At 49.6% G+C, this 15,704-nt stretch overlaps 1 protein-coding gene across 1 annotated transcript in view; it reads right to left on the bottom strand.

Annotated features, from left to right (window-relative positions):
* The window catches only part of TBC1D8 (TBC1 domain family member 8), a 124,750-nt gene that overhangs the window by 90,176 nt on the left and 18,870 nt on the right, over positions 1–15,704 (bottom strand). Inside the window, exons 3-5 of the mRNA XM_006166643.1 lie at positions 13,527–13,627; positions 13,231–13,257; positions 1,633–1,788 (exon numbers count right to left, since the gene is read on the bottom strand). Of these exons, the coding sequence (XP_006166705.1) occupies positions 1,633–1,788; positions 13,231–13,257; positions 13,527–13,627 (284 nt within the window). The remainder of the gene's footprint in view (positions 1–1,632; positions 1,789–13,230; positions 13,258–13,526; positions 13,628–15,704) is intronic.

A 15,704-nucleotide genomic window follows, 5' to 3' on the forward strand; every position in this document is an offset into this window, starting at 1 on the left:
GAGAACCAAGGGTGCTAACGAAGGTTATGGCAGCTAATAACGTGTCAAGAGGCAAAACACAACCACGCAGCTGCTAGCGCAGTGTGTACAGATGTGTGCACAGAGGGTCCGCACTGGGCTCACGTGGACCGGTGGTTCTCCTTCTTATCCATTCTTCAGTTTTTGGAAAGTGAACATTTGTTACTTGTGTGACAAGACATTTTGGCTTTGTTTTTTCCTGCCTTTTAAAATTAAGTTTATCATTTTTTTTTTTTTAATTTACCAAAAGGCACGTGTGTTTGCCAAGGAGGGACCAAAGACAGAGAGGAAGAGGAAGAAAGAAAGAGCCCACAGTGAGGCACGGTCTTGCCACACCTTTCTCCTCCACTTGTCCATCCTGCCAGGACTGTGGGCACGCCTGCACACGTACCCAGTGAGGTTTTCAAGTCACCAGGGCCGGAATTCAAACCGCACAGTCAGTCAAGTGGGATCCCGCTCCCTTAGCCACTGGCCACGGGCCAGCCCAGTCAGTTTACTTGTACTCATGACCAAGAGCACGTGTGCGTACTAGAGAGAGAACGAGACGCTCCCCAGCGGGACCTCATCACACCACAACCTCCCCTCCCCCGCCCGAGCTCATGATCCCGGGTATATGCACACATGTCCAGCATGTCTTCAGGCCAACCTGGGGATGAACCCATGGTCAGCCCGTGGCTTCCGGCATGGCCGTTCAGTTTGCTAATGACTGTGCCACCAGGCTGGGCCTTTGTTTTTTAACAGGAGGAGCTTCTCCAGATTTAACCATTGTCGGTCCCAGAGGAACCTGAGCAGTGACACAGCACCAGGTAAAGCCTGCAGAAAGAACAGGAACCTCAGATAAAGATGAGAAGGTGATTTCGGGGGACCATCAGTTAGCATAATGGCTATGTCGCTGGACTCCCATGTAGTCGACCGCGGTTGTGTCTCAGACCCACTTAAACTCACTCCGGGCGCGTGTGTGTGTGTGCCCAAGATCCCGAGAGGAGAATGGAGGAGAAGGGATTGCGGCATGGCCATCCCCCCTGGGGGGTGATTTCTCGCTTTCTGTCTCTCTGTCTCTCTCTGTCTGTCTGGCGAGCACATGCACCTTATAGCAAAAACCTACCCGGAAAAAAAAAAAAGACGAGAAGGTGATTTCTAAATTCCTTGAGCATCCAGCATCCAGTGCTTCCTTCTCTCAGAGCAAACGTGGGACAGAGGCGTGGAGGTGGCCCTGACTCTGACACAGCCCTCAGATTTCACGCCATACCATTACAATGTGTGCACACACGCAGGAACACATCTGTTACACGAGCGCTCTGAAACACGCTGCTCGAACACTGGGCATGCCTGAGTTACACTGTGCAAGCTTATAGCTCTGTGTGCTCTTGGTGGTTGACGGAAGGAAGGGAGGAAGGAAAGAGGGAGACAGAAAGGAAGGTGGAAGAGAGAAAGAAGAGAGGGGAGGAGAGAAGAGCAGGACAGGGGGATCAGGAGGGGAGAGGACGGTGCAAGGATTGGAGAGGAGAGGAATTCCTAAAAGCAGACGAGGGTTTTAAAGGGGTTACCTTCATGCAGATGCTCCGCATGCTTTAAACCATAGGTCGGTAATGTTCCAGCGGGAACGGAACTCACCAGTAGCTATGGCCCAGTAAACGTCTGGTCCGTTCAGTAACTCACCACATGCGATGGGAGAATAAACCTGGGACCCGGGAACTTGAAGTAGAATTCGGAACGGAGCGACCCGTGCATTGGAATCCAGCACTGCGTCCAGAGCACCCACCAGGCGACCTGCAGGAGAAGGAGACAGCACTGCGGTGAAGCCAGGGCCGGGCCACGCACACGAGGTGCCGCGTCTGCATCAGGACTCTCCCGGACGGCAGGGTTTCAGGCCCAACTCTTCCACTCAGTTCACGAGAGCCCGAGTCCAGAGGCCAAGGGCTTGGACTGCCTAGTGTCCATTTCCCCAGCATCTGGGACAAGCCTTGGTATTCACAGACACAACAACTTGCTAAATTCATGAAGACGGGAACAAGGGCCCCTGCACCAGTCAGAGAACACACACACACACACACACACACACACACACACACACACACACACACACACACACACACACACACACACACACACACACACACACCCCCACCCACACACACACACACGCCCCTCACTAAGGGAATGAGACAGGGAGGAGGCTCTGGAGTCAGGTTGCCGCCATGGCCCACTGCACTCCCTCTGAGCTGTGTGACCTCAGACAAGCTACTCAACTTCTCTGTGTCTGGCTTCCCCGTTCTCGTAATAAAATGATCCCGTATATGCGCCTCGTGAGGTAACGATGAGAACCAAATGAGTTACCGCACAACATTCACAGGGCTGGGACTACTGCCCGGCCTAGAGAAGAGCATGCACGTACTGCCCACTGTGGTCATTACGGCCATCTCGTCCTCAGGACCTTCATCTCCACACAGCAGAACAACCCCTGCCTACTCCAGAGGGCGCTGCGAGAAGAACAGGAGAAGGCTTCCCAGAGCACACGCCGTGGGGAGGATGGCAGTCCGCTGAGATCCCAGTGGACACGTGAATCAGCGGCAGGCAAAAAACAAAAACGGTGCTTGCCCTTTCCCAACCTCCCATTGCCTGGGAAGCAAGATGGCTGGGAGAGTACGCCCTCTCCTTCCTCTGTATGGAACCTGACTGCAGGCCCTGGGGAAGGCCAGTGCCTAAGCGAGGAACACGGACATTTTGGCGTTTTGCTGTTAAAACTCCCTGGCCGTTTCTTCCTTTTCCTAGGGCAGTGGGGCAGGTCCCCGGGGTGGCTGTGTGGACAGCTGCAGCAGGGACAGGGTGAGGAGGGCATCTGCCAGGGAAGGGGACATTGGACGCCACAGGAGGATCGAGCAGGTAAGTAAAAGGACTGGGAATAACGGCCCGGGTTTTTGAGACTTGGACAAGGGAGCTGCACATATGGGAAGAAATGCGAATGAGCCCTGTGGTACTGGATTGCAATCAGAAGTATCGGTCTGAATTCAGTTTTCCTATGTGTAGAAATACCTAAAATCTAAATACGGCCCAGCCGTGGTGGTGCGTGTGTAAAATATGTATAAATGCACAGATGTACCTCCATCTATATACACACATATAAAGCAGGCTTATAGCCCTAGCTCTGTGCACCGAGGGGTCCTGGGCTCCCTGTTAGCAGTGAGCACGTATGGGCCTCCACCTAGCGGTCTGAAACACCGTTTCTCACTATGGGACCAGAGCTCCTTGGAGAAGTGGCTTATTCCAGGGCCAACACAGGGAGAGGAGAAGCTGAGGCTGCCATGTTTTACTGAGCCAGAACTTACGAAGAGCGATGGAACATGCCAGCTTGAAAGCCTCCCAGTGGGCAAACCTGGACAATCTGAGCATCAGAATGACAGCGATGGGCTGCAGCCATTGACTAAAACAGGAAGGCAGGAGACCAGGCTGACAGACACAGTGTATAAGGGAATCCTTGATGAAAGGCGAGAAATTCACATTGTTGCAAAGTACTTCTTCACAAAACACTTGTTAATTACAAACAAACAAACAAAAAAGGGGGTAACATTTTTATAATATGTAGAGTGTGGAAAACTGGTGACCACTCCTAATCAAGTGACCAAAGTGGACACGACTAGGAATGGATGGAATCACCATGGCCTTCTGCCTGGTAGGGTGTGAGGAAGAGAAGCAGCATCACTTCTGTGATTCCTGCCAGAGGTTCATTACCTGAATCCAGTCATGACAAAATGGCAGACACACCCAGACTTTGGGACATGCTACAAAACACTGGCCTGGACCCAGAGCAGAGGCACGCTCGGCACCCGCTGTGTGCTGCTCTGCAACGCTGGGGGCTGATGAAGATACAGGTTCAGTTCCCGAGTTACACACACAGGGGAGAAAGAAAGCTTTATTCACAGATGACACGCTTGTCTTTGTGGGGAAATCTCAAAGAATCGACAAGAAAAACTTAAGGAACTTAAAAGCAAGTACAGCAAAGCTGTTGTAAAAACTGCTTTGCTGAATACTAGCAAAAACAATTGAGTTTTTTTTTTTTTTAAAAGAGATTTTCGCTATAGGGTGCACGTGCTAACCAGTGAGTCAAAAAGGCAGAGAGACAGAAAGTGAAAAATCACCCCCCAGGAGGGATGGCCATGCCACAATCCCTTCTCCTCTATTATCCTCTCGGGATTTGGGGCATGCACACACACAAATCCAGCACAAGTTTTAAGCCGCCAGGTCTGGGACTCGAACCACAGTCAATTACATGGGAGTCCAGTAAGGTAACCATTATGCCATCAGCTAATCCCAACAATTGAAACTTCTTAAAAAATTAAACATCATTGTCAATAGTAAAAGATATTTTTGTTAGGCACAAGCCTCATTTAATCTGCACAGATTTTATGTACATAAAACTCCAAAACTCTAATGAAAGGGATCGAAGAAGTTCTAAATAGAGTGACAGTCCAAGTTCGAGTTGAGAGGTTTAATACTGTTAAAAAATCAATTCCTCCCACTTTGATTTAAAAATTCAATGCAATCCTATTAAAAATCTCAGCATGCTATTTTGTAATATTGAAAACTGATTATAAAGTTTATAAGAAAAATCGAATACCTAGAAAAGCCAACATGAAACTGAAGAAGAGGGGCCAGCAGATGGCATAATGGTTACATCACTGGACTCCCACACAGCTGACCAAGGTTCGAATCCAGGCGGTATAAAACTCATGCTGGACGCGTGTGTGTGTGTGCATGCCCAAAATCCTGAGATGAGACTGGAGGAGAAGGGATTATGGAGTGGCCATCCCCCCTCTCCGGGGCGGGTGATTTCTCGTTTTCTTTCTCTCTTGTCTCTCTAGGCAGTGCACACATCTCTCAAAAAAAAAAAAAAAAAAAAACACTGAAGATGAGCAGAATTGGAAGATTCACACTCCACAATTTCAAGACTTACTACAAAGCGACACTAGTTAAGACAGTGTGGTCCTGGCAATTAGAACAGATACAAAGGCAAATGAAATGGAATAGAGAGCCCAGAAACGAAGCAATACAAATGCAATCAACTGATCCCTGGGAAAGCAGCCAAGGCAATTTAAAAGAGAAGATAAGTCCTTTCAAAAAATAGTGCTAGGGCCTGCCAGGTGGCGTGGTAGTCAGGGCAGCTGGATCCCACATGGACGAGTACAGAGTTCGAGTCCCAGACCTGGTGGCTTAGAGAACACGCTGGGCGTGTCTGCATGTGTACCCAAAATCCCAAGAGGAGAATGGAAAAGAGGAGACTGCAGCATGGTCATTCTCCCTGGGGGGTGATTTCTCACTTTCTCTATCTCTCTCTAGGGAGTGTACACACCCCATAGCCAAAAGAAAAAAAGCAGAACCTAGACATCCTTCACAAAAAATGAACTAAAAATGGGTGTCATAGACCTAAATATAAAACACAAGACTTTAAATATAACACAGAATGACCTTAGTCTGGCAATGACTTCTTATACACAACACCAAAGCATGATCCATGGGAAAAATTTGATGTTAGACTTTATTAAAACTAAAATATTTTGCTCTGCAGAAAACACTTCAGAGAATCAAAAGATAAACCACTGAGAGAAACTATTCGCAAAACACATCTCCTGACAAAGATTTGTCTCAGAATTATGCAAAGAATTCTTAAAATTCCACAATAAGAAAATAAATCATCTAATTAAAAATAGGCAAAAGAAGGCTGAGTGGTCTTATGGCTAAGGGAGCCAGATCCCAGGTGGCCAATCACACTGTTCGAATCCTGGCCCCAGCAACTTGAAAAACACTCCAGACATGTATGCAGGAGTGCTCAAAATCCTGGAAGGGCAAAGGACAGGGTACACGAGAACCCTCTACATTATTTTCACAACACCTCTGCAAATCTAAAATCATTCTAAAACAGTCAATTTTTTCTTAAAGTGACAAGGACAATCAGGCCAGTCAGTGCCCACCTGGAGACAGAGGCATGCAGGAGACAACGACCTTGGGTCTGTGCAAAGGCAGCTACACTTGTAGAAACTCGAGAGGGGGCAGGAGCACTTGTCGGGGTGGGGAAGCAGAGCACACAGTGAAGCTAACAGCAGGGTCCAGACAGCGGAGAAGACGCAAAACCAGGACGCAGAGCAGAGCGGTCTCTGCAGCTCAGGGCAAGACAACAATGAGAGATGAAAACTCAGGAAGACGGGGCCAAGAAGGGCCATAGTGACTGGAGGCACTGGACTCCCCCATGGCTGACGGCCGTTCCCGTCCCAAACCTGGTGGCTTGCTTTCTCTCTTTTCCTCTCTTGTTCTCACTCTCGCTGGTCAAATTAAAAAAAAAATGACGATGATGATGATGAATACAATTAAATAATAAATGAAAGAGAAAAACAAAAGGCAGGAAGAAAAAATATATCCTTTCTATTGAATGGGGGAATAAAAAAATGCTGACGTGGCAAAGAAAACCATCAAAGTTATTAGAAAACAAGCAAGCTGTCTGCAAGTTTTAAATAGATCAAAAACAAAAACATGCACGGAAATACACATGCAAAGCAAAGCTGCAGCGGAACGCTAATGCCTGGCTCCTAAGGGCAGGGCACACAGCCCCACAGAGTGCCCTTTCATTAGGATCTGAAGATAATTCACAGGGGTGTCCTTCAGGCAGTATTTATGAGCAGGATCATTTTAAAAACAACAACGAAAGCAAAACAACGAAACAAAACACCTGGTATTCTACCCATGGTGCATTGCTACAGTTGGAATGTGTTCTGCCCCCAGTGCCTATGTCGAAATTTGGTCTTAACCATTTTTAAGGAGAAGGAATTTAATTTGACTAGGGAATTAAGAGTCAGGACCCTTGGGAGGTGATTATAATTAGATAAGGTCAGCAGGGTGGGACCCCGTGATCGAGAATCTCGGTGGTTTTATGATGAGGAGAGAGAGCAGAACTGACGCACAGACACGCCCACTGGTCCTCTCTCTACCGATGCCCTGCATCCCCTCTGGATCATGCCGAGAGTCCCCACAACAAGACCCTCCCCAGAAGCAGCCCCTTGACCTCGGACCTCCAAAGTCATGAGTTATTCCCTCTATTCTTTTTTTTTTTTTTTTAATTTGCTATTGGGTGTGTGTGCTCACTGGAGAATGACAGAGTGAGAGGGGAACAGAGGGAAAGTGAGAAGTCACCCCCAAGGAGAATGGCCACACCACAATCCTCTCTTCCAATCTCCTCTCAGGATTTGGGGCATTCACACACAGGCATCTGGGTGTTTTCCAGCTGTCAGGTCCAGGACTCTAACAGCACGGTCGGCCACATGGGATCCAACACACCACTGACACAAAACCTCTGTTCTTTGTAAATTACCCAGCGTGGTACTCAGTGGTGAGCAACAAAAGACGGAGAAACACGATGCTTTCTTCTCTGGTCCTCACGACCACGCCCTTCTGGATGGGATGACACAGCTCTGGCTCTGGGTGCTAAGTGGCAACACTAGACCTCCCCACTCCACTCCAAAGCCCACACTCCCCTCCACCGAGACTCTGCTGTCCCTGCTGCGGCAGCCCCAGATGGCTCTCCTGACACTACAGGAAAGCCCTCCTGGCATCTCAGCCAGCACACCACTCCTATTTTTAGGCTCTTAAAATAACAACTTCAGCTGAGATAGATGTCGAGTGACAAGTTTTATAACAAGAGCCAAATAGAGGCCCAGTAACCGCTTGCTCCCAAGGAACAGGACTGCAAGTCTCTCGTTCTGGCTGGATCAGATGCACGTGAATAGTAGCAAGTTTAAGACGAACTGACAGGGGGCACATGGGTATGCACCCAAAATCCCAAGAGGAGAATGGAGGAGAAGGGACTGCAGCATGGCCATCCCCCAGGGGGGTGACTTCTCACTTTCCCTCTCACTGTCTCCATCTCTGTCTCTCTCTGGCAAGTACAAACTCCCTAGGACAAAAACCACTTAAAAAAAAATGTTTTTCATGGACATTTCTCACGTTCCCTCTCTCTTGCTCTCCAGCGAGTGCACATGCCCTATAGCAAAAACCTTAAAAAAAAAAATAGTAGAATTCATGATCCCATATACCAAATCTGCATTTTTTGGGGGGGAGCAAAGTATGTTACACAATCAATGTCCTTTTAGTGTGAATCCCTATGAGTCCCACAAGTCCCAATGAACCCTAGAGATAACAGTGCTGTTTTCAGGGAGCGCAGCAGAGCAGCAGGCAAAGCCGCAGGGCAAACAAAGCTCTCAAGCTGCTCCTCACGGCCACTGAGGAGCTCGCCTTTCATAGCCAAGTGACAACAAGCCAGCCTGGCTCATCGTGGCCAGAGGGCTGAGTCTGCCCGAGCCGCAACACGAGTGCATTCACATGCCAGTGTGCACTGACTCCTCAGAGAGGAGCCCTTCAAGGGCACTGCAAGGGAGGTGCCCAGGCATGGCTCTCAGGAACAGGACAGGCAGTCACCTACAAACGCGCCCCAGATACACGGGACAATGCTGTGCACACAGTGACCCTTTGCTTTCTCAAGAAACCAGCGGGGGAGCCAGGCTGCGGCCCACACGGACTCCCTGTTCACGCTGCAAGTCAAGGAGATAGATTTTGGTTTTTTGGTCTTCACGAACAGGGTTGTAAGCATTCTTTATTGGGTACGGAGTTGCAGTTCTGCAGGGCGAAAAGAATTCCAGGGAGAGAAGGTGGTGAAGGTTACACAACAGCGCCAATGTACACACCACCACCTGACTGTACATTTCAAAGTGGTGCAAATGGCCAGTCCCTTAGTGTTCTTCACTACCATTTAATGAAACCTGTGAAATGCTAATGATCGGAGATGACTGCCGATGGGCTTCATAAGCAAATATAAAAACAGCTCTTCCTAACCCCATTCCCCAAGGGAGGGATCACAAATACATTCTAACATAAACATGGTCTGGCCCCGGACTGCTCAACCCTGCCATATTCCCCTAGCTGCTCCGTAAATAACCGCTGGATGAGGACCAAAGCGTCTGCTTTGCCTCAGACCAAATGCAGAGTCCTGCTGCACTAACCCTCCTAGCAGGCTGATGTCACGCACAATACGCCTGACAGCAAGAATCCCGTACAGAAACATCACCATGACGGCCAGTCCCAAACACGGCCGTCGCACTGTCCTACCTACCAAATGTGTTGCCGTGGCAGGAGGGAACGCAGCTCTGCAGAAACGCCCCCGCATTCCCATCCCCTTGGCACCACTGGTCTCGGGGGCTCTTCTGCCATGAGGATTAGGCAGAGCAATGAGAAAGAATTTCCCCCTGCAAGGAGATGACTCCATCCAGTCTGTCAAACAAAAGGCTGTGGGCTGGAGAGAGGTGCAGTGGTGAGGCATGCCCCTCAGCAAGGCAGACCCGCGTGGGAAGGTTACCGGTTCACATCCGGTGACCTCCCTGAGAACACTGAGCACACACGTGCCTGTGATCCCGGCGGTGGGGTGTGGGTGCAGTGTCAGGACCCTGTGGGGAGTGCTCTATCTTTGTCTCCACCGCTCTATTATCATAAAATGGATGAATATTTAAAAAGGAAAAAGAAAGACCAGAGACATGTGGGAAAAAGAAAACCAGGATTTCAGAAATAGCTTGGCTGTAAGATCCAATGGCGTCTTCAAATGAAGCCCAGCTGCCATTTGGCAAAGAAGGCATGACTTTTCTTACTTATTTTTCTCTGGTCATCCAGGATAGACGGGCACAGCCCTGTTCCTCCACTGCCCAGGCAGGACAATCAGGACTACAGGTGGGGACCTGGCTCTAGGTACTGGCTGCTCCCAATCCTCCTGGTCCTCCTAGCCCTGTACCAACCCACCCTGCCCATCTGCTGGGCTCTTTCCAGACACCCCACTGTCTCCCACCTTAATCCTGAACCTTCCTCCCTAAGAGACTAGTAACCGCTTATCCATGAAGGCTCGACCCATCCCTATTCTATGAAGCCTGGACAAACAGGTCACAAAATCACATCGCCGTGACCCTGTGTTGTGAGAAAATACAACACGCACAACGCTGTCCACCGCCACTGTCTGCTGTAGCAGAACCAAACTCCCTCGCAGACACATCTCTGATTTCTTCCTTCTCAGAGGCAGTGTCGGCCATGGGTCAAGTGTTTTAACAGGCCGGGCTACTCTGGCAGCTGTGTGGACCGTAACGGGGGACTTTCTGTCTGAGTCTGAGTGGTACATCACGTTTGACATGCCCCCCTCCCCCCAGAGAGATTCTTGCTACAGGGCACGTGCATTCGCCAGAGAGGCAGAGAGAGATGGAGAAACAGAAAGCAAGAAATCACCCCGCTGGGGGGTTGGACACACCGCAATCCCTTCTCCTCTTGGGATTCTGGGCACTTACGCACGCGTGCCTGGTGTGAGTTTTAAGCCTCCAGGTCCAGGACTGGAACCGCAGTCAGCTACATGCAAGTCCAGCAATGTAACCACCATGCCATCTGCTGGTCCTGCGACAGCCCATTTTTAACATGCCCAATAGGTATGACCTATGTTCCCCAAATCACAGCAATAGAACCAGTTATGAGGAATCTCCTCTCCAGGGTCGGGTGGTGGCACAGTGGTTGACACAACAGGGCCAGCACAAGAAAGGCCCTGGTTTGCCTCCCAGGACTGCCCCGGGCATGCTGGGTATGCGTGCTCTTCATCTGAACTGGCTGAGACCGGGGGTGGTCATGGCATGAAGACCCTGTTGGGGATCTATGTGTCTGTCCGTCTGTCTGTCTGCTACCTGCCTGTCTCTCACTCCCTCAGAAGAAATAGACATGCATTTTTTAAAAAAAATCCTTTTCAAAAGCATTCCCCAAAAAAGAAAAAATAATAAGATCTAGTCTCAATCTGTCTCCCTGAAAGCATTCTTTTCTTCTTAATTACAAAATTAATTCATTTTCCTGAACACTGTGTGGTATTTTGGAAAATGTATAAAAGCACAAAGAACATCAAACCACTTCACATCTCCCCACTTAGCAGTAACCACTGAGCGGCCTCTTTACCAACTAACCGCAGATTTAGACTATGCAATTCCCACACAGGAGGTACTAAGGTAAAGAAAAAATGGAAAACAAAAAAAAAAAAAAACAGCAAGATCGAACATGAAAGACAGTACCAAGAATTCTTGTTTCATGCTCAGAGACAGATGCAGAAAGGCTGCTGAACTTGTTCGACCAGACTCTCAGCACGTGGCTCACAAATCAGTTTACCTGCCAAATGCAATCACCAGCCCGGCCTGCTGCCCCTGCACGTCATGCTCCCAGAGCCACTGTCCTGCTCCGCCTTGCAAACCACTGTTTAATGGCCCTGTGCATAATTAAAGGCAGGAAATGGGGCTTGGAGGCATTCAAAGAGCAGAGAAAAATAAATAAGTAAGATAATGCAATAATGCCTCCTTTGCAAAATGGTAATCAATATGAGAGCCAAAAACAGTCAGGGAAGGAAGACATTTTCATAATCACAAGTTCAAAATGAAAGACAAGGCTCCAGTGGTAGATTCCGGCCCCTCACATGGAAAGAGCTTCTCTTGGGAGCCTGTGAAATTGCAAGCGAGTCTTGAAAAGGAGTTAAGTGTGCTGGGCTTACCAAGCCACATGTATGTCAAGACAGCAGCTCATAATACCATCTTTAAAACAACCCACTACATGCCAGGCACATTGGAGTTGATTCCTCTTTCCCCGGAGGAAGGTGTTCTCACTGGCAGACTGCAGCCAGCCGGGCCGCAGCAGCTCCATTCACCTCGATAGCATGGGGGTACGCCCAAAGAACTCGAGCTTAGCACATCAGCATTTGGAGCGCTTTACCATACCCTTTTATTACCTTTGCAACAAAGCCCATACTTACCTTTTTCCTTTCTTTTCATTTAAACCAGAGGGCATGTGCACTTGCCAAAGAGACAGAGAGAGGAAGAGAAAGCTCCTCAATGGAGAATGACCATGCCACAATCCCTTCTCCTCCATCTCTTCATCCCGTCGGGAATGGGGCACACACGTGCACACGCGCACTCAGTGCATTTTTTCAAGTCACTGGAGCCAGGACTCGAACCCTGTGGTCAGCCCAGGCTGGTTTGAGCCCCTACCTACTTCTGACTTTCATGTCAACATTTCCATCTTTGATAATAAAGTGTTTTTAGGCATTAAATTATATCTAAGTCCAGCCCTGCATATACATGTCCCAGATCCCATAAGATGAAGAGACAGAGGTCAAAGCATTGTGGCACGACACGTCCTATGCAGGGGAGCCTTCTCCATCCCTCTCTGTGTCTCTCTGTCTCTCTCTAGTGAGCACACATGCTCCCTGGCAATTAACAGAAAACAAGATGTCTACAGCCTGCAGAAGCTTTCTCAAGTGCACGTACTAGGAATTCACGGATAAGACCTAGGATCCTTTATCAATTCCCAAGACCTGGAGTAGGAGGCTTCTGGTGTGCCCTTGATAAATATTTGTTTAATGAATCCTTTGAGTAAAACAAATCGAAAGGGCCCAGTTCTTTAAGCTCACTTTACATAAACTGGTTTTCCATATGCTACAAGTAGGTGAAGTTTCGTTTAATGTGGACTGCTTTTGAAATCTGTTTACCTAAAGCCCGCCATCTGTCACTTTCAGAGACTTGCAACATAGTAACAGTTACACATTCTCTTACAGCATGGCTGATTTTATCTGGGACTGGACAGAGATAGTGACTTTCAGTAACTAATTTATCTCCGGGATTAAATAGAGTTTCTTTTTTTGTTTTGTTTGAGGAAAGAAGAGATTCTACAGTACAGAATTCTCGGCCAGTACTCAAGTACACTCTGAGATGCTGAGTCCTCTCTCTGCAGCGTAATACCATTGGGAATTTAACCACTAATTCAGGAAAGCAGAAAAAGCAGGAGAGAGTAGGACAGGCTGACCACACTACCTCGCCCAGAACAGAGGTTCCATCCCACGGAAGCGAGGGACTGAATTCCATCTCCAGGCCCAGGGCCTGGTCTGTAAACACTGCCGGGTCATGTGTTTCACAGAACCTGTCACCTTCAGTTCCAAGAAAGCTTTGGACCAGGGCTCGACCACATGTGGGCCCTGACAGGGTCCAGGGCAGAGTTAGGAAGAAAGGGAGAGAGGAAGGTCACCACTTGCCCTGTCTCCAAGGCCGTCAGACAGCCATGGGGGACCATAGCCACCGAATCTGCCTTTAGAAAACCTTCCTTTTTGACCCCACGACACACCTCCACCAACATCCACAGGCAGGGAACCTGCGGGGAAAGGCAAGCTGAGAGCCAGCCAGTAATTACAAAAACTCAGATAAGATTAAAATGGAATAGGATGGAGTGGAGGAGGCTCAGCAGGAGCGCTGTACCTCCTCAGGCATGGATGTCTCTACTACAAGGAGTTCTGTACTGGGGGTTCAGATCCTGAACTCGGGCTGCTCAGTTTCCCTTTAGGAAAAGTGGATGCAGCCTTCAAGACTGTGACGCCCTGAGGCAGGTGCACTGTCCGAGTGTGCGAACGCTCTGCCGCGTACGGATGCAGGCACCCAAGAGGCCACGGAAGCGGGCCATTGCAACCAGGGCCCGTGCCACCACCCCACCTGGCTCTGACGGCAGCGCAGTCACGCTGGAAAAGCTTGCAATGGCAGAAACAGAGCGCGGCCTTATCAGGGAGGCTGACAGAGGAAAGGATCCCAGGAGACACATGACGCATTGCACAGGGCATCAACTAGCCCAGCTCTAAGAAGCTTCTCTTTTCAGACTTTAAGCTGTTAGAACAGTAAGAGTAGCAAGAAAAATAAATACAAGAAATATCTCCACTCAACTCACCACCTCACCAAACCAAGCCAACTTCTTCCGGTGTGTCCTTCTGATAATGGGTGATATCTCACCAAGAAAGGTGAAGAGGGAGGAAAGTGGTCTCGTAGCAGCTGACTGATCTCCACAGCTGGTGCCTGAGAGACCCAGAAGACTTACAGACCCTGTCCAAGTGGAGCCCCCAAAGAAACCAGCCAGTCTAACTAAGGGAAGTCGCCTGTGGCTCCAGAGCCCCCAAGCCTGAGCTCAGCCCCGGCCCTGCGTGCCCTGATTAAGCACCCTCAGCTCCACCACCCTCAGCTTCCTCAAGCATCCAGGGCATCACGCCCGTCACACAAGCTGGTGTGGAGACTAAATTAACGCACGCACAGCATCAGGCCCACCCTCTGTTACAGGTTAAATCAGTGCCCCCTGAAAAAGACACATTGAAGTGTGACCTCAGGACATGACCTTATTTAAAAACAGGATCACGTCGAAGGTCACCAGGCAGCATGGTGGCTGAGGTGCTGGACTCCCATATGGCCAGCCGTGGTTTGAGTCCTGGACCTGGTGGCTTGCTTTCTCATTCCCCCTCCCCACCTCCACCTTAGTCTCTCTCTCAGTCTCTGGTCAAATTTAAAAATATAATAATAATGATAATAAATAAAATTAAATAAAATAATTCTTTTAAAAAAGAAAATCATGTCAGGAATGTGTCCACACATGCCCAAGATCCCGGTGGAGGAGGAGGGATTGTGGTGTGGCCATTCTCCCTGTGCGGGGTGGTGACTGTTCACTTGCCCTCTTACTGACTCTGTCCGGCAAGCACACATCCTCTATGGCAAAAACCTTTAAAAAGGGGGGTGGTGAGGCACTGCCAGCATAATGCTGTTAGTACTAGTCCAGCGCAACGAAACTCAGGGCAGAACAGTGGCATGGACACTCTCGAAGCCCACGTGGGAAGGTCTCAGGGTCCTGTGTGGAGACCCGAGTACGCCAGGTGCACCTGTGCCCTGATGCAGGGCTGACGAGCTGGGTGGGCCACGATCCAGGGCTGGCTGGAGCTGGGGGTGGACCACAGCGTCAAGATCCTGGCGGGGATGCTCTCTTCCCATTTCTCTCCCATGCAAAGGAAAAAAACGAACTTTAAAAACAGAGACAGAATGGGAACCAACAATTAGCGTAATGGCTATGTCGCTGGACTCCCACGTAGTCGACCGCGGTTCGCGTCCCGGACCCGGTGGCTGAAAACTCACGCCGGGCGCGTGTGCGTGCGTGCCCAGGATCCCAAGAGGAGAATGGAGGAGAAGGGATTGCGGCGTGACCATCCCCCCTGGGGGGTGATTTCTCGCTTTCTGTCTCTCTCTGTCTGTCTGGCGAGCACACGCGCCCTATAGCGAAAATGTCTCAAAAAAAAAAAACAAAACAGAGACAGAAATGAAATGCTAGTTAAGGTAAGGTCATCTTGTCATAGGGCCGTGCCCTTACTGCAGCATGAGGGTGTCTTCATGGCATGACCCATGTGGTGACGCAGACACCCTGGGAGAGTCCAGGTGACAACCAAAGCAGAGACAGCCGCAAGGCTGCCAGGAGCCCAGAGCATGTCAGCAGCCACCGGACGCTAGGAGAAGACGAGGCAGAAGTCCCCTGTGGGTTTCAGAGGAACACGACACCGGGACGTCTGGCCCTGAAAGCTGTCACTCTGTTGCTTTAAGCCACCCGTCTGCAGTTCTCATCATGGCGGCCCTCAAACCACGACACTGCCCAGCGCAGGGCTGGCTCCTCTCCACACAGCAAAGGGGCACTCTCCCTTACAGGGCTGGCTCTCGGAACCTCCCTGCTCCGGCTACCAGGCTCAGCCCACAGAGCTCTCTGGACCCAGAGTGGATTTCATAACCAACAGCCACTGACTACTC

The sequence above is a fragment of the Tupaia chinensis genome, unplaced genomic scaffold (genome assembly GCF_000334495.1).
Source record: "Tupaia chinensis unplaced genomic scaffold, TupChi_1.0 Scaffold144276_1, whole genome shotgun sequence".
Taxonomy (NCBI): Eukaryota; Metazoa; Chordata; class Mammalia; order Scandentia; family Tupaiidae; genus Tupaia; species Tupaia belangeri.